The sequence below is a fragment of the Gallinula chloropus genome (genome assembly GCF_964237585.1).
Source record: "Gallinula chloropus genome assembly, chromosome: Z".
In the NCBI taxonomy this organism is placed as follows: domain Eukaryota; kingdom Metazoa; phylum Chordata; class Aves; order Gruiformes; family Rallidae; genus Gallinula; species Gallinula chloropus.
The window spans coordinates 61490417-61513444 of NC_140089.1; the positions used below are offsets into that span (position 1 = coordinate 61490417).

The 23028-nt window shown below is 36.7% G+C and overlaps 1 protein-coding gene across 1 annotated transcript in view; it reads left to right on the forward strand.

Moving 5' to 3' along the window:
• The window catches only part of TNPO1 (transportin 1), a 56586-nt gene extending 34436 nt beyond the window's left edge, over positions 1–22150 (forward strand). Inside the window, exons 10-24 of the mRNA XM_084278041.1 lie at positions 17–185; positions 2318–2470; positions 3494–3719; positions 6337–6508; positions 7771–7857; positions 8618–8725; positions 8922–9080; positions 9170–9257; positions 10279–10377; positions 10619–10714; positions 13466–13541; positions 14325–14424; positions 16423–16497; positions 19281–19423; positions 20586–22150. Coding sequence (XP_084134167.1) covers positions 17–185; positions 2318–2470; positions 3494–3719; positions 6337–6508; positions 7771–7857; positions 8618–8725; positions 8922–9080; positions 9170–9257; positions 10279–10377; positions 10619–10714; positions 13466–13541; positions 14325–14424; positions 16423–16497; positions 19281–19388 — 1716 coding nt within the window. The 3' untranslated portion in view covers positions 19389–19423; positions 20586–22150. The remainder of the gene's footprint in view (positions 1–16; positions 186–2317; positions 2471–3493; positions 3720–6336; positions 6509–7770; positions 7858–8617; positions 8726–8921; positions 9081–9169; positions 9258–10278; positions 10378–10618; positions 10715–13465; positions 13542–14324; positions 14425–16422; positions 16498–19280; positions 19424–20585) is intronic.
• Positions 22151–23028: the final 878 nt, after the last annotated feature.

The following is a 23028-nucleotide window of genomic DNA, read 5'->3' on the forward strand; positions in this document are numbered from 1 at the left end:
TAAAACATTTTGACAGGGGGATGTTGAAGAAGATGAAGCTATTCCAGATAGTGAGCAGGACATAAGACCTCGCTTTCATCGTTCGCGGACAGTGGCTCAGCAGCATGAAGAAGACGGTATTGAAGATGATGACAATGATGACGATGAACTTGATGATGATGATACTATTTCTGACTGGAATTTAAGTATGTCAAAGTAATGTGTAAAATGTTTTAAAACAGAGCTTCTTGCACAATACAAGAACCATTGTAAAAAGAGGACTTTGTGTATAGGAATACTAAGGCTTTGCTCTTGAATACAAAAACTCCTGTCTGCTGACATAATTGGTGGACGGGGGGTCTACCAGATGACTGGCACTATGTAACTGTTTTGCAAAAGCTAACCACCTCTAAGCTTACTTCAAGTATGGCAGATTGAACTACAAGCAGTTACTGGATGCAATTCAACAGAACTTTTGGACTTAGAATTTCTGTTCTACAAGATAACAAAAATGATGTATCACATCTTTAACTTCAGTTTAAAAAGCCCACCCAATTCTTACATATTGATAGCTGGAGGAAGCTTAATAATGCTTTCTTTTATGTTGGCCTTTAAAATTGGCTTGTCTATTCCGTTTTGGTTTAGTGGGTTTTGGGCTTTTTGCCCTGTGTGAACATGCTATGACTGACAGCCGTTACAGGTAGTCCTTTTCTGTTAGGAATTTATTCCTGACCAGAATATATTGCCCCAGCTGGGGAGGAACTTTTTAGAAGGGCATGGAGTGATAGGCTGAGGGGGAATGGCTTTAAATTGGAAGGGGGTAGATTTAGATTGGATATTAGGAAGAAATTGTTAACTATGAGGGTGGTGAGGCATGAGAACAGGTTGCCCAGGGAAGTGGTGGCTGCCCCATCCCTGGCAATGTTCAAAGCCAGGCTGGATGGGGGCTTAAGCAGCCTGGTCTAGTGAGAGGTGTCCCTGCCCATGGCAGGGGGGTTGGAACTTGATGATCTTTAAGGTCCCTTACAACTCAAACCATTCTGTGATTCTGTGTACATTTTTTTTTCTTCCAAAGCCCTGAGCTTTCATGACAAGCCAATGTACTTTGAAGCCTACGGTCAAACAATTTTGAGGCATACCTGCATTTGTTAATTTATTAGTATTTTAGAAGAAAATTAGTTCAAATGTGCTTGTTTTCATGAAGCCGCTTTTTAAGAAAAGTACAGTATTAGGTTCATAATGCTGTTCCCACTGCTATGCGTAGAGATTGCAGAATTAAATACATGGTTTTTGAGAGAGATGGTTGAAGTGACGTAGAATACTCTTTACAGCTTTGATTAAGATTGTGAGGAAGCTAAAGTTAGCCAGGCGTGGTGATCTGAAAGAGAAAGCACAGAACAGTTCAGAAAACTATATTGACATATGTCATCTGGACTTGAAAGAATTTCAGTTATCTGAAAAGCAAAATTTTGTGCCCTGTTTCTTATCCAGCATTCTATATTTGACGTCAAATTTAAACAGAGAAGAAGCAGCAGTGCAGCCTGATAATTAGCAGCAGTGCTTACTAATGAGACCATTTGGAACTTTTGACAGATTAAGAAGGAACAGAGTTCATAATAAGCAAAAAGTGCATTATAAATTCTGTAGTATGAGCATTCTTTATAAAACCACTTGAGCATTATTTTTTCTAGGCATCACAGCAAAAAAAAAAGATGTCTGAATCATGTTTTGCTATTGTTCCTAATTTTTCTTTTATGAGGCTAAAAATAGGAATTAAAAAACTTCAAACATATTTTAAGGTATTCCTCTTTATGTTGGTGCATCACAGACTAGGAGTAAGGTATAAAGGCTCAGAGCAGAGGCCAGCCAATGTATCTGGAATTGGATAATTTTGCTTTTTTTTTTGCTTTGAGACCTGGATCATGTGTGAGCATTTTCTTTTGAATCAAGTGCTAATGTTTTTAAGCTGTTTCTCCTTAATTTTTCCAATATGTTACATTCCACTCTTCCTTAGCATTACAAAATCCTGAAATCACCTATATAATATTGCAAATAACGGTGTGTTTTGGTTTGTTAGTGGTATGTGTCAGTGAGTGCTTTAATATCCCTGGTGTATAAATCCTTTTAGTGGCTACTTAAGCGCTACCAAACTCTTAAGAGCTGTGGCTTTGCAGCAAAGCACAATGGATCGCTGTGTATTGTAATGAAGTATCTTTCCTCCTAATGCCCTGAGAATCCACTGGCAGCTCAAAGTTAAAGTGAGGATTATATCGCCTAACTGCAACTACTTGTATAAAAAGCAGAGATTAACACTGCTAATTCCGCCCCCCCTCCCCAGGGAAATGTTCTGCTGCTGCTCTAGATGTCCTAGCCAACGTATTTCGTGATGAACTTCTGCCACACATCCTGCCCCTTTTGAAAGAATTGCTCTTCCATGCTGAGTGGGTAATTAAAGAATCTGGTATCCTTGTTCTTGGAGCAATTGCTGAAGGTAAGCAGTGTGTAACAGGTTGCTGAATTTTTGACCCGTTCTGAAGAAACTGATTCCAGGTGAAGGAATATTTGCATGTTTGGGAGGCTAAAAACTTTCATGACAACTTCTATTTTTCCATTTCTTAACTCCAGTATATATCTAGTTGTCTCATGAAATACTACCTTGATTTCATAGAAGAGGAATATTTAATAAGTTTGAGTCTTGTATCTCGTTCAAGTGTTTTCAGAAACGTAGAAGTCTCGTGACTTCTGAGCCCTGAGCTGCTTTTTGTGCATGGTTGTCCAACTTTTTATGATAAATTCCATTCATTTTTAGGTACTAGCAGGCTTGCTTGGCTCTTTGGCCTGTGTTTTCAGCATCTCTGTCCTTTTTTGCAAGCTAAAGGAACACAGTTTGGTCCATGGCCTGGTTTATCTCTCCCCGCCCCCCCGTGCCCCCAGTGCATAGTGAACACACTTTTTCCTATGTTACTAGAAAATTTTTTTTCTTGGTTTTGATTTCGAGTCAAGGAAGTTAAAAGTTAAGACTGAGATTTACCAAAAGTGCATTGCTGCTCTTGCTCACATGAAATCTGTAGCTTTTATTGCAGGTCAATATTTACATGCTATTGGGAGAAAACAAGATACTTAGATTTCTTAAGGAATCCTTTTTAGAGATGTGATATGTTGTCAAGACCAAGTCTTTTTCTACTTGTCTTGGTTAGTCTGAGTAGACTGATGTACAACCTCTGAACTTTATAAACCCATTCTATTTGCACGTACTTTCCATACTCGTATCGAATAAATCAGAATTGCTGCGGACTGGGGAAGCACTACAGTAGAAATGTAGGTGAAAAGCATGTAAGTTTAACTGGGGACTTCAGTTGTTGTTTACGTAAGGCTTCTTTTCAGGACTTAACACAGATTAGGTAGACTTGTTTATATATTGTTGAAATCCATTACTATGTCCCTTTGAAGAAATGGAGAACAATATAAATTTTTGTTAATTCTGGAACTGTAATAGCTATATCTTTCCTTCCAGGTTGCATGCAGGGTATGATTCCATATCTTCCTGAGCTGATCCCTCACCTTATTCAGTGCCTCTCTGACAAAAAGGCTCTTGTGCGCTCCATTACATGCTGGACTCTTAGTCGCTATGCACACTGGGTAGTCAGTCAACCCCCAGACACATACTTGAAGCCATTAATGACTGAGTTGCTAAAGCGTATCCTGGATAGCAACAAGAGAGTACAAGAAGCTGCCTGCAGGTAAGCCAAAGCTTAAGCAAAAAGCACTATCCGTGACACTGCTTTTTCATGGGAGACTATTTTTGTGCCGTTATCAGTGAATGTTTTTACTCCATTTCTAGCTCTTAATCATTTCTTTTTCTTCAGTTGGAATAGATGCTGCTTCTGGAGTAGGTACAAGTTACTCAGAGTCGTAATAACATGAAAAAAATTTGAATTTGTAATTTTTCATAGCCACTTAGTTTTCAAAGTATATGAATCACCAAACTAATCCATTTATGCAGTAAAATAAAGTTTGTGACATTTATTTTCAGTATATGATGTTTTATTGACCAGAAATCTGGCTTTAATACGTATATGAACAAGGTCAATACTGATTGCAATGGAAAACTATCCTGTCATTGGATTGTTGATGGTGTTTGTATTTAGCTCAGGATTATTGAAACACTTGGTTTATGATTATTTCAAGGAGTATTCTCTTTCTCTGATGGAAGAGCCTTGATAAGTTTCCCTTCTCCCCCTTGTCCACTGAAATGAAGAAAAAAAAAAAAGCTTCATTAATGGGCTTCATTAGTGGAATGGGAACAAGTCCACCTCTTGTGCAGTAAGCTCATAAAATAAAGCTTTTACATGTCAGTTTGTGTGGGGCAGGAGTATACACAGCAGACTGCCAAAAAAGTTTTGTCACAAAGCAGAGTTAGAGCTGGATCTGGTTGTAGGCTGTAAACGTGAATTATTTTTGTTATTAATTATTACTAATTATTCCCCACCCTCAAATATCAATAATGCCTAAGGGCAAGGTTGAGGTTGGAAGAGTTCTGCTAAGCTTGGCACAAAAGGGGTAGTTGTGTCCTTGCCTGACAACAGATACAATGAATTAAATTAAATGTGTTAAGTCAGATTTGATTATTAAATACTGTTTCCTTTTTGCCTCTAAATTCTTAAAATAGAGGGCTTGCAAATTTGTTGTGCTTTAACACCTGCTCTGTTGTCTCTTTTCCTGGTGATAGTCTTGTGTTCATCCTCAATGTGCAGGAAAATGTTGATTTGAAGACTACTTGCTTCACACATTTTCAGATCCAGAGAAACAAATTGTCTACAGATTCTATTCAAAACAAAACCCCGAGAACAAATAAACCCCCAACATTTCTGCTCATATTTTCTTTGTCCAACATGTGGTTGAAATATGCATATAGATGAAATCAGCTGTATTGTAGTTGTTAAATACCCTTACACGTAGTGTTTATGAAGGAGGTGCAATGGGCAGTGGAAACTGTTAGTAGTATGAAACAGTAAAATAGAAATATCAAAACATTTTTTTTTAAGTTCAGTATCAGATTTATAGGGTGTTTTGGAATGCTTTATTTAGAGCAGACATTGATTAAAAGTATTGTTGAAGCTAAAAAAAAAAAACTTGGTAAACTCCAGGGAAAATGCAGAGCTGTTACAAGTCAAAACTAACTTAGTAGCTTTCTAAATTGCAAAGCTGTAAGTGATCCTTCTTGGAGGGAAGCAAAAAGCTGCATCCCTACAGTGAAAAGTTGCGCTGATTGCTAATGTCTGCCAAATGGAAAATTGGTTATAGGATACCATACCATGTTCTCATTTTTGACTTGAGTATCATAGCAGGTGTCTGACTTTCTGTACCACTGAGAAACTGCTCCTTAAGTTGGTGACACCTGAAAAGACATTTTACTAAAATACATTTTCCTTCTTATGTCTTAAACCCTTCTGAAAGAATACTTCATAATAATATAATAAGAAAAATAAATAAGGGTCCTAGACACTTGGTGTTCATAGTTGCATTGTATTAAGGAAAAGACATTTCTGTATTTGGTGTCACATTAGTTAGGGGATCGTTCACCTCGTGGTGATGCATGCGTTCTTAGCTGAAGGACAGGCTAAAAATAACCTTGTTGACACAAGCTAGGTCAGTAAATCTTCGAAAGTTCATAACATTTATTTTCTTAAATGTTTTTCTGAAGTAACATGTCTAGGGGCTTGGAGGGATGGGTAGGGGGTGTTTCTTTGAGTGAGGTTTTTTAATGGTGTTGTTCAAACATGTGTCAAACAACCTGAAAAATTTCCACGATGCCGTGATGTATGCTTTGACCAGAGCTAGCTAAAATTGTTCATCCACTGTCTTTGCTTTTAGTTTTCCATGTCTTTCTATATCTGTTCTTCTATGTAGTGAACTGCTTACAGCCTGAAGTTGGTATTGTAGTGGCACAACAGCACTAGGGCATCTAGGTGCAGCTACAGCATACATTCTAGACAGTTGGCCATTTTAGTTGTCCATTTTTAACTTAAGTAAACAGCTTTTATTATGGTTTCTACTATTTCTATCAGTATATTATAATTTATGGACAGTAATGCTGCTGGTGGTGGGGGCTTCTTGTGTATGCGTAATGGGTTTTGCAGCAGTACTTAATTCTGTTCATCATGGTATTAAGATCCAAATCCTTACACATTCAGTCAAAATAGATCAAGATTATATCAGTGATGCCAATTTCAAAACATGTTGCACATGAATTTGAGGAGTGTATAGTTTTAAGGAGAAACATGTAGGATGGTGCATTTTGGGGTTATGTGTTTTGTTGCCAATAAACTAACTGACCTGGTTTTTTTTGTCCCTCAGTGCCTTTGCTACTCTAGAAGAGGAGGCTTGTACAGAGCTTGTTCCTTACCTTGCATATATACTTGACACTTTGGTCTTCGCATTTAGTAAATACCAGCATAAAAACCTGCTCATTCTTTATGATGCCATAGGAACTCTGGCAGATTCTGTAGGACATCATCTAAATAAACCAGTGAGTATACCTTATGCAGAAGCACTCATCAGAATTGAAAAAGTAGTTCAGCAGTTTTTGTAGTGTGTTGCACGCATTATAAACAAGAAGCAGTGATACTTCTATGTAGGTTTTGATAATACTAAGTATTTGCATGTAATGTACATAGACTGGACGTAATTTGCCCACTATACAAATATTTGCTATATCTGACTTCAGAGAAATCAGTGGAATGTGTGTTTCTAATGACCACACTTTTTTGTGTAACCAGTTTCAGTATAGCTAAGCTGATCTCTGTCTCTTTCCAGGGTATCAGAGCACATCATCACTAGAAATTGCATTATCAGAGTAAGACAGGCATTCATTTTATATGTAAAACACAGAATTCTTTGAACAAAGCATAGATAACACACGGCAAATATAGTGGCAGGTTTTTTAGGGTACATACATTAATTGATGGAATATGCATACATGTGACATGTACGATGGTACTGAAATGCTCTATTTCTGTATAGTGCTTCACATGACACAGACACAGAATAAAACAGTTTGAGTTGTGTCTGTGACATTTTACTTGCCATAAAAGGACTTTTTTCAGTCTCTCTAGTCCTGGCCACCTTGACATTTGACAGCACCAGGAGGAGTAAACTAAATGGGAATTCCTGGTGGTGGTGGAAATTTCTTCATTCACTTAAAATTTTGTCATTTTGGACACAGCATTAGCTGGCAGCATCTGTTGGCTCATTAGATCCCTTCTGTGAGCAACAGCTCCATAGGGATGTGTTGTACAGTCACAGTCCTTGTAACTGTGACTCTGCTTAGGCAGGGAAGATGCTTCAGCTTCATACAGAATGGGTAAGTGCATCTTCAGGAGGGATATGAAATTACTTTTTTTCATAGATGGTTAGATGCTTGAGGAAGAAGTTTCAGGACCCTGTGGGGGACAGGGTTGCAGCATCAGGACAATGGGAAATGATTGAAAAAAGCAGGTGGAAGATGCACAATCAGATTGCGCTGCTATTAAAATAATGTTCCACGGGGTCTGAGGTAATTGTATGGGTTTGCAACAACCCAGAAAAGCTATTAAATGTTGCTGGATCAAAACCATACCTAGAGGAAAAGTTTCATTCTACAAAGGTATTTAAGTGCTTCATCAAAAAATCCTAAGACACAAACTGTAAATTCCACTGTTAAACTACTTCTACGTATTGCAGGAATGGTTGAATTATGGTTTAGTATGCAGTGAAGTGTTTCAGTATCTGATGCATTTTTATCCTAAACAGGAATATATTCAGATGCTAATGCCTCCATTAATCCAGAAGTGGAACATGTTGAAGGATGAAGATAAAGACCTTTTCCCTTTATTAGAGGTAAATGTTAAATACTGATTTGTTTGTTTGTTTGTTTCTGGGAATTGTACTTTCTACAAAAGATGTTTCTACTAGGAAGCTTGACTATAAAAGCTCCCATTACAGAGAAAATATTCCCACTATAGTAAGAAAAAAATTTGTGACTGAGGATGTCATTAGGGTTAGCAGAAATCTTTTAGAGGATTGGGGTCTTTTTGCAGTTCTGAAGAGTTTTCCTCAGGACTCTTCTAAGAATAAAAAATGTTGCATTCCCCTTTTATTCTTCTCTTCTTGCTCCTGGCTCTCACTTCCTCCCTCTATTGTGACTATTGTCAGATGAGCTGAAGGTATGAAGCAGCCTGTACAGTCTGTACTGTACTTTGCTCAAGAAGCAGGCAAGCACCTCCTAGAAAAATCAATTTCGTAACGTCGAGGTAAAATGTTAGGGCTTGGACATGGTCACAGTACTGAAGCGTTGTAGGAGTACTGGCTGAATTACTGTAACTGGTTTTGTATTTGCTATCTTGGCTACCTCTAAGAGTTTCCCAGTAGCAGCAGCTTTTGTCAACCAGCATATTTGGTAGAGAGTAACAACTTGCTAATAGTTGCATTGGCTCAGCTTATTGGTACTGCCTTTTTAGGTTGTGCTTGCTTAATGTCAGTTACACGTGGGTATAATTAAAATGCTATTATTTTTTATTGTACCTCTCCCAAATGAAAGACACTTCAGGGATGTGAGGATAGGTAGTGACTGTTGTCTGCCTCTTTTTTTTAATTCCAGTGCCTGTCGTCAGTTGCTACTGCCTTGCAATCTGGCTTTCTTCCATACTGTGAACCTGTGTACCAGCGTTGTGTAAATCTGGTGCAGAAGACCTTAGCACAAGCCATGGTATCTTTCTATTGCTATTCCAGTATTTTCAGATTATCTCCTTAAATGTTAACTGTGTGAAGTTAATGGGTTTGCATGGAGATTTGTAGCATAACCATTGAATACCTAAACAAAGCTGCTGTTCCAAAAACTTTTTAATGCATACCCCTGAGAAAATCTAATACTCACTTTGAAAATGCATACTTATTTGTTGCAGTTGCATAATGCTCAACCAGATCAATATGAGGCTCCAGATAAGGATTTCATGATTGTGGCACTTGATTTACTCAGTGGTTTAGCTGAAGGACTTGGAGGCAACATTGAACAACTTGTGGCTCGCAGCAATATCCTGACACTAATGTACCAGTGCATGCAGGTGAGATGAGTAACCTATTTGATCCAAGGACTGACCTGCTTAATCAGAAACACTTCTAGAATGGCCTTTTTATTTCTTCTTTTCTTTAGGATAAAATGCCTGAGGTACGGCAGAGCTCTTTTGCATTACTAGGGGATCTGACAAAGGCGTGTTTTCAGCATGTTAAGCCTTGCATTGGTATGTTTCTTTTATATACTAAACAGCTAACTTGTTTTTAAAACTGATAAGTGGTTAAGCTTTCTGTTCTGTGGGTTGTCTTTCATGGTGGTGAAAGTTTTTTCCTTTATCATCAAGGGCCAAATATTTTTTCCTTCCAATTACGTGTCTACAAGATAGATATTCTTATTTTTGTAGACAGTGTTGTAATACATTATAATGTAACAAGCTACCTGTTGTGCTGGAATACAGCCAAACAAGTGTACTTAGATTTCAGCTGCTTCCTTTCATTAAATCCTTGAATGTGTAACTTTTTTGTTCCACTAGAATCTATTATTACATAAAGCTTTATTTTTATGTGTGTGAGTGTATGTATATATATAAACTAGAAACCTTGGCTATGGTCAAGGATACATTTTGGGTTGTTTTGCATTGTCTATAATTTCATTAGGGAAGTAGCATCAGTTGTACACTTCCATGATACTTGCTTTCTCTTCCCTCAAATACTCTTGAGATATATGTGTCAATTTAAAGGGGTTTTGACAGATGTTATAATATTTTTTACTTGTTTTTTTCTTAAAGCTTATTCTGGGATGTGGTTGCCTTCTAGGCTTCATTTTTTTTCAAGCATAGCTAAATAAATAGCTATTGTGTGATTGGAGTGTTGTTCAACTATAATACAGAACTACAAGTACTTGCTGGGTCTTTTATTCTCTCTTCCCCTCTCTCCCCTGCCCCAGCAAGAGAAGGGAAGAAAAAAGGTTTCTAGAGTTACATAAAGATAAAGCCTATTAAGAATATTTTAAGATGATAATTTGAAAAGACTTGCATTGATCTGCTTAGGTTCTAAAATCCAGTTAATCTGATGTACCACAGAAATATAGCTGTTGTTGGTTCATGTGTAACACTTTCCAAGTAATTAAACAGGCTTACGTGACCTTTTTCTAAAAACTTCTTCCCCCTAGCCCCCACCACGATCTTACAGTAATGTGATAAGATGGTTGTATTGTGTGATGAGATTTTAAAATGTTGTTCTTTCTAGCTGATTTCATGCCCATTTTGGGAACCAACCTAAACCCTGAGTTCATTTCTGTGTGTAACAATGCCACCTGGGCAATTGGAGAAATCTCCATCCAGATGGGTAAGATTTTTGGTTTTTATCTTTGCACGTTTAGCGTGGTTTGTCTGGTGTTTCTTGTTTAGTGATATTTTCATGTTAAAACTTAAATTAAATTTTGGATTCTTGCCCCTCTTAGTATGGTCAGTCTACCAGGTCTGTTTTGATTATGTATATTAGTGGTCATTTGATTATGTATATTAATGGTAATTTTCTTCTGAATCTCTCTTTTTTTTCCTTTTTTTTCCTTTTCTGGCATTTTCAGGTATAGAGATGCAGCCTTATATTCCGATGGTGTTACACCAGCTTGTAGAAATAATTAACAGACCCAACACACCAAAGACGTTGTTAGAGAACACAGGTACCCAAAACCCAGAACATACGTGGTGAAAGGGATTAGAGATAATTCTTATAATTTTTAAAATCATTATATTGGGGAACTGATTTTATTGCTTTGTATTTGGCTTTCATAAGCGAAAGCAACTCTGTTTTGCAGAAGCTCTTACAAGTCTCAGTCCTGCAGCAAACTGCCTATCATATCTCTAGATTCCTTAAGTTACTGCTTTCTCACTTCTGTAACATTTCTTATATTATGCATTGAATGACAAATGTATGCAGTAACACTTAAAGACTTTGTTCATCCTGATTTTAATATATGCGTGCCCTTACACATGTACTGTATATATATGTCTAGTGTTTGAAACAAATTTAATTGGCATATGTAAAAAAAAAAAAACCTCATTGATTTTACAACAAATGCACCTTTTTTCTAAAATAAACTTGTAACGTCAGTCACAAAAGTCTAGATTGGTGATGGCAGTTTTACCACAAAGTAGCTGAAATTGTGTAACTTACACTACCTTGTCATTTAGTAACAAATTTCTGAAAATAATTTTAATAACGGCATGCATGTTTTATGTTCTGGCCCAGGGCTTTGTCTTCCAAATTGGGAACAACCCCCAAATGCCTTCATAAATCAGAATTTCTGAGGCTTGTTTCTTCTGCATTTATAGAGGGCACGTGCTGGTGTGAAGAGCACCTTCCATACTTTACCAAAGCTTTATCAATGATTGGATATGTTACTAGTTTACTGTCCTACTAAATAAGATAAATTTTTTTCTGTTTGAAAACTGTCTTGTAAGAAAATGACAGTTCAGTCATTATACCTGATGTGACTGAAAATTATGCATATTCATTGCAATGTTTATACGCTTTTTGAGGTAAGCAAGAGATGAATTGGAGAGAGGCATTTCAATGCATATTTTTCCTCTGGTATTCTCTGAAATTAAAAGCTCTTCTCCCCTTGTTTAGTATGGAAGGTGAACTTGAAGGAAAAATAAACTAGTTCTCTGGCATATTATAGGTACTATTTTTTAAAAAAGATACATTTGAAGCAAATACCTAACTGTAGTGGAATATAGGATGAAATAGTATAGCAATATACGTTTTCTTTCCCCTGCCCTGACCCCGTTGCTCTGCACTTATGGGTGTGTAATACCTGTAACACAAAGGCATCCAGTACTTAAATGTTTGCTTCCGTCATTGTTAGAGAATTTTTGGAAGCATCCAAACACTGACTTTTTTTTTTTTTATTCTCTTAATGGTTACTTTAAATGTGGATGCATAACTGCAAATAAATGTTGAGTGTGGTGTAGTTACAAGTTTGTTGTGGGATATTGTGCTGCATGCCGCTAGTCTGTGCAAGAATGTTAGTTTTCTCCTTTAGCTTGCTATGTAATGAGCTATGAAAACACTTCTGTGGAAACGAGACCACTTTAAGTAAAAGTAATAGCATAGAAAATAACCAGTATCTGCCAAAAAAATTAAGCTTTGACAGAGATTATTATTCCTTATACAGACTGTACCAGTGAGAGCTTAGAGATAAGTGTTTTCATTTGAAGGTAGCGCTTCAAAGTTTTGTAAATTAGATGTACTGAAAATGTTAGACTGCATATTGAAATAAAGTCAGGGCAAAACAGCATGCTACCAGTGAGCTGCAGCCTTCATAGAATCAGTATGTTTCAAAGTGCTAATATATCCTACACCGAACTTTTACTGGAGAAAAGCATCATCTGCTTTATTGCATGTTTCATGAAACTGTTCACAAATGCCTGTTAATTAGAGTGTTGCATAGTATGTCCCTTGAACATAGGTTTCCTTTCTCTGCTTCATATAAATCTGCTGGATTTTAGTATTATTCATGTATTTTGCTTCAAGTAATCCTGATACATTATTCCCCACCCTCTCCTTTTTCTAAAAAATTAATCTTTTGTGAGTTGAGCAAACACCATTAAAACACTTTTGCATGACTATATTTTCTGTAGTCTGTCCCTCAGTGCAAAGGACCAAACTACCTAATCAGCTGATGAAGCAATGTTGCTTTCTGTGTGTCCTTAAGGCTTGGTATCAGAAGTCAGATACTTATATGACTTCTATCTGGAAGCCTTTTGTAAAGAGGAGAAATATGGGGATTAAATAAGTAATCTGAAATCACTTTAGACTAAATTCTCTGAGATTATGAAGAAAACAAATACTCAGTACTCTGAGAAGTGTTTCATGTACTCAGCATTTTTAGATAGACTGCAATATTTTCCATGTAAAAGTACTCGTAAGTGTTTTTCTACTGATAAAGTAGATCTATTCAAATATTGAATTCTAAATACTGAAAAAAATTAAGTGTTTGGAATACCTGATACTCAACCAGAAAAATATTCATTCCTTTTAATCAAGATTGTCCATAAAGTATGTTTGAATGAAAGCTTCAAAATGTATGGTAGGTAAATTTACTGTGAGAGATTTCTCTGAAGAGGGCAGAATGACTGCTTACATCAGATAGCCTTTGGATTTTAAATTGTGTTTTTGGTGTTCTCTCATTTACTACTTTAATTTTTCTTTTACCCTGGAGAGTATACCATATATGTTGCTGCCTCTTATTTAGGGGGTGGTAATAAACAGCACTGGTGAAATCTTATGTTTATTATCATACACAGATTCTGTTGGTTTCTGTTTCTGAGTTATTTGTTGTTTTTTCTTTATTTTTTCTCCTCCCCCCTCATTTGCTCATGTCTTGGTTGGCGTTTGGTGGTGTATAACCGTGATTGCGTTACCTTAGCAATAACAATTGGTCGTCTTGGTTACGTTTGTCCTCAAGAGGTGGCCCCCATGCTACAGCAGTTTATAAGACCCTGGTGTGTATTATTCAATCTTTTTTTTTAATTCATTTTTCTTCACTCTCTTTCTTTCTTCTCTCTATCTCACTTTTAGATATATTTTCAGTTGGTTACAAAATCTCAATCCTTAATCATTGCCAACCATGTGACTAATCTTGTCCTATCAGGTTTGTGAGTTTTTAGTAGCACCGTCATGTATTCTTTGTTGTGGCTAACGACTAATTTATGCATGGGATAAGATTGTCACATGCTTGCTGTGTTAAAGCTTGACTATGAAAGAGCATTTTAAAATCCACCAGAATGATAATACAATGCATGCAAATACTGTAAAATTCAAACTGTGCATTACTTTACTTAAAATTCAGTCTGAGGCTTGAATTGCTGTAAGGAATATATGTTTATAGATCTGTTACGTATAAAATAGCTTGCTTGCTGCTGTAAAAGTTAAGTAACTGTTCTGTAAGTGGTATCTGACATAATTAATACTGTGATACTATTATATGTTCCGCTTCTAATAATGATAGTTTCTATAAATATTTCAGATACATGTTTCTTTTGTATTTAATGGAATACAGGTCACATTTTTCTAACTGTATGTAGTGCAACAGGAGAACAAAATTCTGGAGGTGTTGCCTAATGGGAGTACACTAGTAAAAACTGTGTGCAACGTTCTCAGTGTTCAAAACAGTGTTTTCAGATTATTTTACCAGTGTGACTTATTCCATCAAATACTGTCATCTAGTTTTGACTTGATTGAAGAAAAAGTAATAGTTAGCTAAGTTTTGCTCTCCTGCTTGCTAGGTGCACCTCTCTGCGAAATATAAGAGATAATGAGGAGAAGGATTCAGCGTTCCGTGGGATATGTACCATGATCTCAGTCAATCCCAGTGGAGTAGTCCAAGTAAGAATTATTAATAGATCTTTGCTCATGTGAAATTCAGTGGAAGTTGTATATGCAGTATGAAAAATTTTAGTTTCATATAATGCCCTGCAGTACATGATGTATTGTTATTTAGTGGCCAAAATGTTTATATTGTGAACGATGTGTATCATGATGCTTCAGTAATTATCACCTAGAAAAGGAAAGGAGGAGAGTATATTTAAAGTCATTTTTTGCCTTTTGCTTACAAAGGATGTGGAAATAATGAACAGTGATTAAAATAACTGTACTTTGATACGTATATCAGGTTGTGTCTAGGATCTATTTGAAATTATATATATACACACTTAAACTTTTTTCCAGATGTAACCTAGACCTTTAAATCAAAAAAATAAATAACCATATTTTCATTCTTAAAACTTGGGTAGGGAAGACTGTTTCGATTTTGGATATGTTGCTTAAATAGTCAGTGTGACAAGGAGCATAGAATGGTTTTTGTTGGAAAAGGCCTTCAAGGTCATCACGCCCAACACTAGACAATGTCACTAAGCACAATATGTGCTCTCTTAAACCCCTCCAGGGATGGTCACTCAACTGTTTCTCTGGGCAGCCTGTTCCAATATCTGACAATCCTCTCAGTAAAGAAATTTTCCTAATAGCCAACCTAAATTTCCCCTGACACAACATCAGGCCATTTCCCCTTGTCCTGTCACTAGCTACCAGGAACACCAACCCCCACCTCATTACAACCACCTTTTAGGTAGTTGTTTCTTCAAAATAAGCGATACATCTGAAGAACAGAATATGACTTGCTCTTTAGCCTCCACACCTCCAAAGTAAGGTGACTTTCCCTCTCCTCTGCCTGGATTTCTTCATGAAACAAAACAGTTGAGCTTCTACCTTGTTTTGAAATTTTGAGTTCATTTCACTTGTGCCTTATTCCATACTCGCCGTTTCCATCATTTGCTGTCCATGTGTGTTCTTTCACATAGCTTAAGGGAAGGGGATAATTCAGGACTGCTTTCTGAACCATAGAATGTATTAGGTTGGAAGGGACCTTTAAAAGCCATCTAATCCAACACCCCTGCAGTAGGCAGGGACATCTTCCCTAGATCGGGTTGCTCAGAACCCCATCAAGCCTGGCCTTGAATGTCTCCAGAGATGGGACCTCTGAGAAACCTGTTCCTGTGATCTACCACCCTCATGTTGGAAGAACTTTCTCCTAACATCCAACCTAAATCTCCACTTTCCTAGTTTAAAACCATCACCCCTCATCCTATTGCTACATGCCCATGTGAACAGTTCTTCCTCAGCTTTTGTACAGGCACCTTTTGGATACTGGAAGGCCACTATAAGGTCCCCCCAGAGCCATCTCTTCTCCAAACTGAGATTATCCCATCTCTCCTCTCTGTAGCTGTTGCCCTCAGCTCCTACCCAAAAAACATGTGTGTTCTCACCTTAATGGTTAGAGACTGGTATTTCAGCAGCATAGTAGGAGGTAATGCATGACAGAAGTGAAACTTTGTTTAGGGATTTTGGGGTGGCTTTAGTCTGGAGCCTGTATAATAATCATTCTGCGTGTCCCAGAAAAAAACTTGTGGCTCTGCTTAGAGAAATATAACTGGGGTTTTTTGCATATTGGAAATGCTTTTGGGAGAGTGTTAAGACTATGGGGTCTTGAGTTTGTTGTTGCTTGTTAAGGTGATTGGTTCCTGAACTTGGTATGGCTACTGAAAGACAAAAGTGGGAGGTAGGAGTTGTTGAGGTGTTTTAAACTGTGGTTTTACTTACTAAAAATCCTAATTCAATAAAGTTATTCTTACACTCAGCTGTTTGTGTTTCTGAACACTTAAGTGTACGGTTACTTACTGTTACTGTCTAAATTATCTGGAAAACAAATACATAAAACCAAAAGCAGTTGTGAGTTAGGACCAGAGAACATAATGAAAAGAACATCAAGCATTGTTTTCAGACCTATAAATTGAGTTTTGTAACCTATGTGATTGTTTAATCTTGTAGGACTTTATTTTTTTTTGTGATGCTGTTGCATCGTGGATCAGCCCAAAAGATGATCTCAGAGACATGTTCTGTAAGGTAATGTTTCTAATACAACTGTATATCCTAACGGTGGCTGTTTCGGATCCTCTGGGTTTTTTCTTGCTTTCGGTTTCTACTGTTCCTTTGCAGTCATGGAGGCTTATTTGCAAGGCTATACTTTTTCAGACATAAAAATCCTCCGTCTTTAGTTCTTTTAACCTATGTATTCTTACTGCATTTGGGTCATTCCAAACTTTTTTTAAACAGTATTGAAAAGTCCACATACGATCTTATTTGAAAGGATAATCATCCTCAAAGAGATTTCCGTAACGTGCAGCTTACTGTGTTTTGCCTGCACTAGGAAGAACAGGCAGTATTATACCACATTTAAGACTTTATTCTAGAAAATTAGATTTGTATGGTTTGACTTTTTTTTTTTGCCACGAAGATGCCTACTTTACTTTGGAGAATTATCTACAATATTTCAAGTTATTATTCCACAGTATCCTAAGTAGTTTCTCTTACTCCTGCTGAAATTAAGTTTTCAGGGTTGCTTAATTCTACTTAGAATGCCTCTTGGATGAGCAGGTCTCTTGAAACTAACATATAGTTATACCCAAGAATGCATCTCTAGACAAAGCATCAATAGAACTTAAACAAAAGGACGGTTTTCCTCGTGTAAAATAAGCAAAAAACCCCAGCCCACCCAGAATGTGATATATTGTCTTTTGGCATTAGTGTCTTGAATTTAAAAAAAAATAAAAAAGAGAGAGAAGGGAATGACCAAAAATTTGTTTCAGATTCTATGTTTTGTAACAGATGCTGTTACTGTTCAGTAATGTGTCTGTTCAGTAATGTGGCTCCACTCATAGCTGTAAAGTGAAATACCTGCTTTTAGTAACAGTGTATGTGCAAAGTTCACTATAACCTTCTTAAAGCAGAAATAAGCATATTCCTAAGTACTTACAAAGATCATGGGTCAATATTGGCACGCTTTCTTCAAGTAAGGCCATGTGTGACTGCCAGAAGCTAGAACTTTTGTATCCCATCTTTAAGAGCGGAGACAGAAATCTCACTGTCCTACGTAGTCTCTCAGATAACTGGTCTCATTTGAAGGAACATCACATCCAGAAAGTGCATGGCTGTGTAGCATCAGCAGAAGAAAACAGCAAATACTTAGAAGCTTAAAGTCCAGGACGCTGTGTGTGGCGATTGTCTGAAGTAGCCTTAGACAATCATTCAGCACTAAACACTTGCTTTAATAAATTAGGCTTCTTTTTTCCAGATTCTTTCCAAGTTACCCATGTGGGGTCTAATGGATTCAAATTAGGCATAATGGTCCTTAGCTTTGCATAAGGGCATCCTTGCTTGTTTGAATGTATTCACTTGCTCTTTTTGCTGTGCAAGAAATCAGACAATGTTTTCTTCAAGTGATGGCATGCATGTACTTTTTGAGATTACTTTCTCATGGATAGGTGAGAATTGGATAATAATAATGCCTTTCAGGAACAATGGAATAAAATAGGATTTTCCAGTGTTCCTTTTGTGTTGTTTTTTAGCACTAGAGTTACAACTTCTAAAGGCATGGGTATATGAGCTGCCACCGTTTAAAATCTGACACACATTGTGAATTTTGCAACTTTTATAAATGCCAGGGTGTCTGAAGACACTAGCTGAAGCTCACTTGCTAGAGTTCCCACTGGAAGATGATTTTTGATGTGTTCTTTCTATCATATCTGAACACTCTTAGATTTTCAGTAGTTTTGTGGTAGCTGGATAAGCTGACACTGGGTTAGGAAAGATTGGTGAGCCTGCTAGTGGAAGGTCTTTAGCCGGGAGAAAAGCAGTAGCTTAACTGGTGACATTGTAATGTCATATTGCTGTATCCTATGTAAGAATAGCTCTGCTTGAGAATGGTGTCTTGAAGGCAAACTCAGTACTGTGAAATTTTAAGTTTCACCAGTGCCCTTTCTACAACGGTATATATGTTTATGACATAATGTTACACAATTCAGTATGCTTGAATTTAAAAAAGAAAAAACAAAACTTCAGGCTGTCTTAGCACTGTTTTCGATGATGAGGAGCTGTTTCATCCGTCTGTTCTTTCTAATGTTTGCCTTTTAACATGAAACCTGCTGTTTTCAGAGCTAACATGGTCAGACCTTTTTGATAGTATTTAATTTTCATATTTTTCCTTTAATTTATTATACTGGAAGGTCAAGACTGAAACCTGTAGAGTTTTTTCTTCTTTTGCTGGCTTTTGACTGTCATTGACTGTGGATCCTTGTTCTTTTAAAACACAGATTTTTAACAGCTTCCCTTTTAGTGACAGTTGGCTTACAGGTTCTGTGGAAAAAACAGAGCTCTCACAGGATGCTTCTGTATTTGTGCTAGAAATTGACAGGCATTAATTCTGTCAAATGCCAGCTACCGTTTTGGTGCAGCTTTCTTCCCACAACATATTACACATTTAAAGAAATATGAATACAGTAATCTTCACTTGCTTGAACTATGCCAATTGATAAAATGTTTGGCATTCTGAAGTGGTCTAACTCAAGGTTGTAAGTCAACGTACTTACTATAAATGTGTACAGAAATGTATAGGCACACTAACTTCAGTAGCTAGCTTTAATCTGTATGTCACCCTTAAAAGAAAAATCCTTTCATTGGAAGACACTACTAGACTTCCTTCTGATTCTTAGTAGCATTTCAGTATTAAATTGGAGAATTCAAATGGGCAGATGTACAATCTGGCAGTTCGTGGTTTACTGCATATGTTGCTAATAAATGATGTGTCTGTGGTTTCGTGATTATGCTGACTCCGCTCCCTTCATTTGTAGATTCTTCATGGATTTAAAAATCAAGTTGGGGATGAGAATTGGAGGCGTTTCTCTGACCAGTTTCCTCTTCCATTAAAAGAGCGCCTTGCAGCTTACTATGGAGTTTAACCTCATGCACTGTAGCTGCAGTCCCATAATTAGAGGTAAGTACACAAGCCTTCCTTGCTAAACAGAGATGCCATCATACTAAAGACATGTGCCGTTTTATGCCCTTTGCAGATGTGGTCTGAGCAGGAATATTGCTCTAGAATAGTTTTTTTTAACACACTTTACCCACGAGAAGTCCAGTATACTCCTAACTGCATACTAGATGATCTTTGCACTTAATAAAGGATATTATGCTAATCTGACTCTGCTGTAACTGTAGAGCTTGATGTTTTGGAGAGGCTGATGTGTTTATTGCTAATGTTTATGTGCACTAATTCAGAATGGCTGTATTTCTGTGTGGAAAATGAAGCATCCTCAGCAAAGAGCAGCAACAATGTGTTATAGTTCTACTATTATACCACTTTGCTTAGTATGCTGTCTGTGCACACTATATGAAACAAACTTCCCATGTGTAAAGTACTGTGATACTGTGAAGAGATTATTATACTACCCAAAAAAGAGGGTGAATAAAGTTTATTCATTCAACCTTTACATAAATATGATACTTGCAGTAGTATTTTTGTACTGAAATTGTGGGAGTGGATCATTCAGTTTGGTTTTGTTGTTGCATGAATAACTATTTAAGTCAATGTAAGATTTTCTCAAAGTTGGTGACATAAGAAATCCTGTTTGATCAGAATGGATTAAATGAACCCAATTTCAAACATTTACATGTTAATCAATGAGGGCGTTTTAGTTCTGACGTACGAGTCTCTTCTCTTCATAGTGACGAGGAATAAGGAGGATAAAATTTGCCATTCTCAGCTTGAACTGAGGGACACTGTAGCTATCTTGTTTAACAGCGGATATGTTTACTCTTATTCTCAATCTCATAGCTACGTCGTAATTTTGCGCTAAAAATGGAAAGCTTGGTGGAATATATAGGATTGCTTTTTTCTTAAATTGAGGCATAGCCACAACAGCAGAACTGTCACTGTAGCTTTAAAGTGTACGTTGTTTCATGAGTAATAATTTGCCTGATGGTAAATGGGCTTTTTTACTTCAACAGACGTAAAAGGGAAAATCTAGACATGAGTTCATTTGTAATGAAAGGTTGGCACCTAATGCTTAAAGGCTAAAAAGTTTGTTTATGCACAGATCTGTCAGCTAAGGTTTTAAGGTAAGATGTAACTGTGCCTTTATCTTTTCTATTTACAGGTCCTTCAGTCTGGGAGACTATGAGGGACCCTCTGCACCCAGGGAAAATGTTACCCTTTACTGGGGGGAAGGGTAAACCAGTAGGGAATACAGTACAATCCCAACCCTACTGGGAGGGGCGGGAGGGAGGTGTTGCCGTCACTGTATTAAGTCGATGTTGGGAAATGTTTTAACATCTGGAGCCTTTGTGGGTGGAAATCTGTCTCCTATTACAACTCTGCACTGGATGTGAAGAAGAAAAAAAAAAAAAAAAGAATCTAGTCACAAAACAGCACATTTTGGAATATTGTGGGGAATAGTACCAAAATAAGAACCATATAATTGAACTGTAGGATACGTAAAGAGGAAAACTATTGCGCACAATAAAGGAAACAGTAAAAGGCTTTCTCTTTTCAGTTTATTTTTTTTAAGTAAGGGTTTTCTACATTTTTTTTCATCCTGCTTGATGGGATTCCTAGGTATTTGCATGTTAATGAAGAACTACACAAATGAAGTTAGTACAGTTAAAGTGCAGCTGCATTTGTATTAAGAGCAGGCACTTGCAGTGTCCAGTATAGAAACCCCATCATAAATTAATAAAGGTTATCTTGGACAAGACGAAGCAAGCTGCCAAATAAGTCACTCCTTTCGCTTTTGGGGTAAGGGGAGGGATGTTTCAAAAGAAAGATTGACATCTTAATTTTTACATTCAAGGAAGAAATAAAGTAGTGGATATGGTTTGATTATTGTACTTCATTAGATTTCATTTCTAGAGTAAGGCATTATTCTTAACGTGCAGTTTAAGGTTCAGGCATGCATTCTGGCTCATAGTGATCAGAAGTAACTTAAATTAGTGGGAAAGTAGCATGCTTGCATCACATAGAGTGAAATTGGTATACATTTACCTATGTTGCGCCAGTTTTGTGTTGCAGTTTACCAATTCAATATAGCCCTGCATTTAAAAATTCCTTTTTTAAGATTCTGTGGATTTTATTTTTATTAAGAATATAGATATAAAGTACTGTAGTTAACAATTAGGCCTTGAAATACCTTTTTAGGATCTGTTAAGAATAAGATTGATATTGTATTGTGTGTAACCTGCACAATGTGGAAAGCTGATATAGCTGTGCAAAATATTTGCCTCTGTGCTGTCAGTGTGATGTGCTTTCTGCATGGTTATATACTAGTGATTTATCAGAATCTCTAAAAATGAGTTACATGGTAAGACCCGTTAAAGGCTGCATAAGTGTTAGTTGGCACGTAAAGACAATTGTAGAAGTTGATGACATGATTGCTATATTTGTGTTTATTCCCACTCAACATATTACCTTCTGCGCTTTCTTTTTGTTCAAAGCATGATCTTAAAGAGATGTTTAAGTTAATGGATGTAATGCAGGGTATCTACACTGTATCGGCGCATGTTGGTGGCCCTTTGATGTAGTTAAATGCACAAGGGTGCAAGTTTAAAGCTACAGAGTGAAAGTTGGTTTGGATCCTCTTCATTTCATTTGTTTAGCTTTTCTGTTGTTTTTTTTCTCTACTTACATGTATTCCTGTGAATAAATCCTTGTTAAGTTAACCCTTTACTTTTCCTTCCATGTGTATTTTCTTATGTACTTGTGAATGTGAAATCCTAACTGGTACACTTGATCTTGTGTCCATCTGAAAGTGGCAAGTCTTTAAGTTAGATTGCCTAAGAGTATCCCATGATGATAAAGGAAAATGGAGAGATTTTTAACTCTGCTGGTCAGAGGTGAAGCCACACCTTTCCATTTTTCAAGTGCTGCATAATTAATCTGCAAAAATAAATTAAGCCATAACAGCCTTTTTATAGATTTAGTTTCTCACCTTTGCATTGCAGAATGGATACTGGATAACAGTTTCGGGGATTTGGTTTGGTTTTTTTGGGGATTTTTTTTTTGCTTGGTTGGTTTGGGATTTTTGTTTTTAAGAATTTGCTCTTCCTTGCATGGTTCTGTTCTTAGACTGTTGAATGATTTAGCCATTGCACTGAAGTTTGAGCTGCGTGAGTGTGAACTTTTAAATGCCGTTTAAAGAGTATTGATTTTATTGTGCATGATAGCGTGCATGTTTTACATCCCCCCCTTTTTTTTTCTTTGCAAATTTTAATGGATTATGCCTGAATAATAGTTTGGACATGTACTGTGTGAAGTACTTTCAGTAATGTTAGTACATGATATTTATTCAATTTGGCCAAAATTTGCATGTAATAACTTGCTTTCAAATTACATTGCTTTGGTAGCAATTACAAAATTGCTTCTTAACTAATAACTTTGAATTAAATTAGTAATAATCACTAAAAACACTTTAAATTACGGAAGAAATAAAAAACCTATAAAATTTAGCAAGGTGGGATATTATTTTATACCCAAACTTGCTTTAATTTTGTATGTCTGAACATTAGGGAAGATTTTCAGAGAAATTACATTTTAAAGATTTTAGA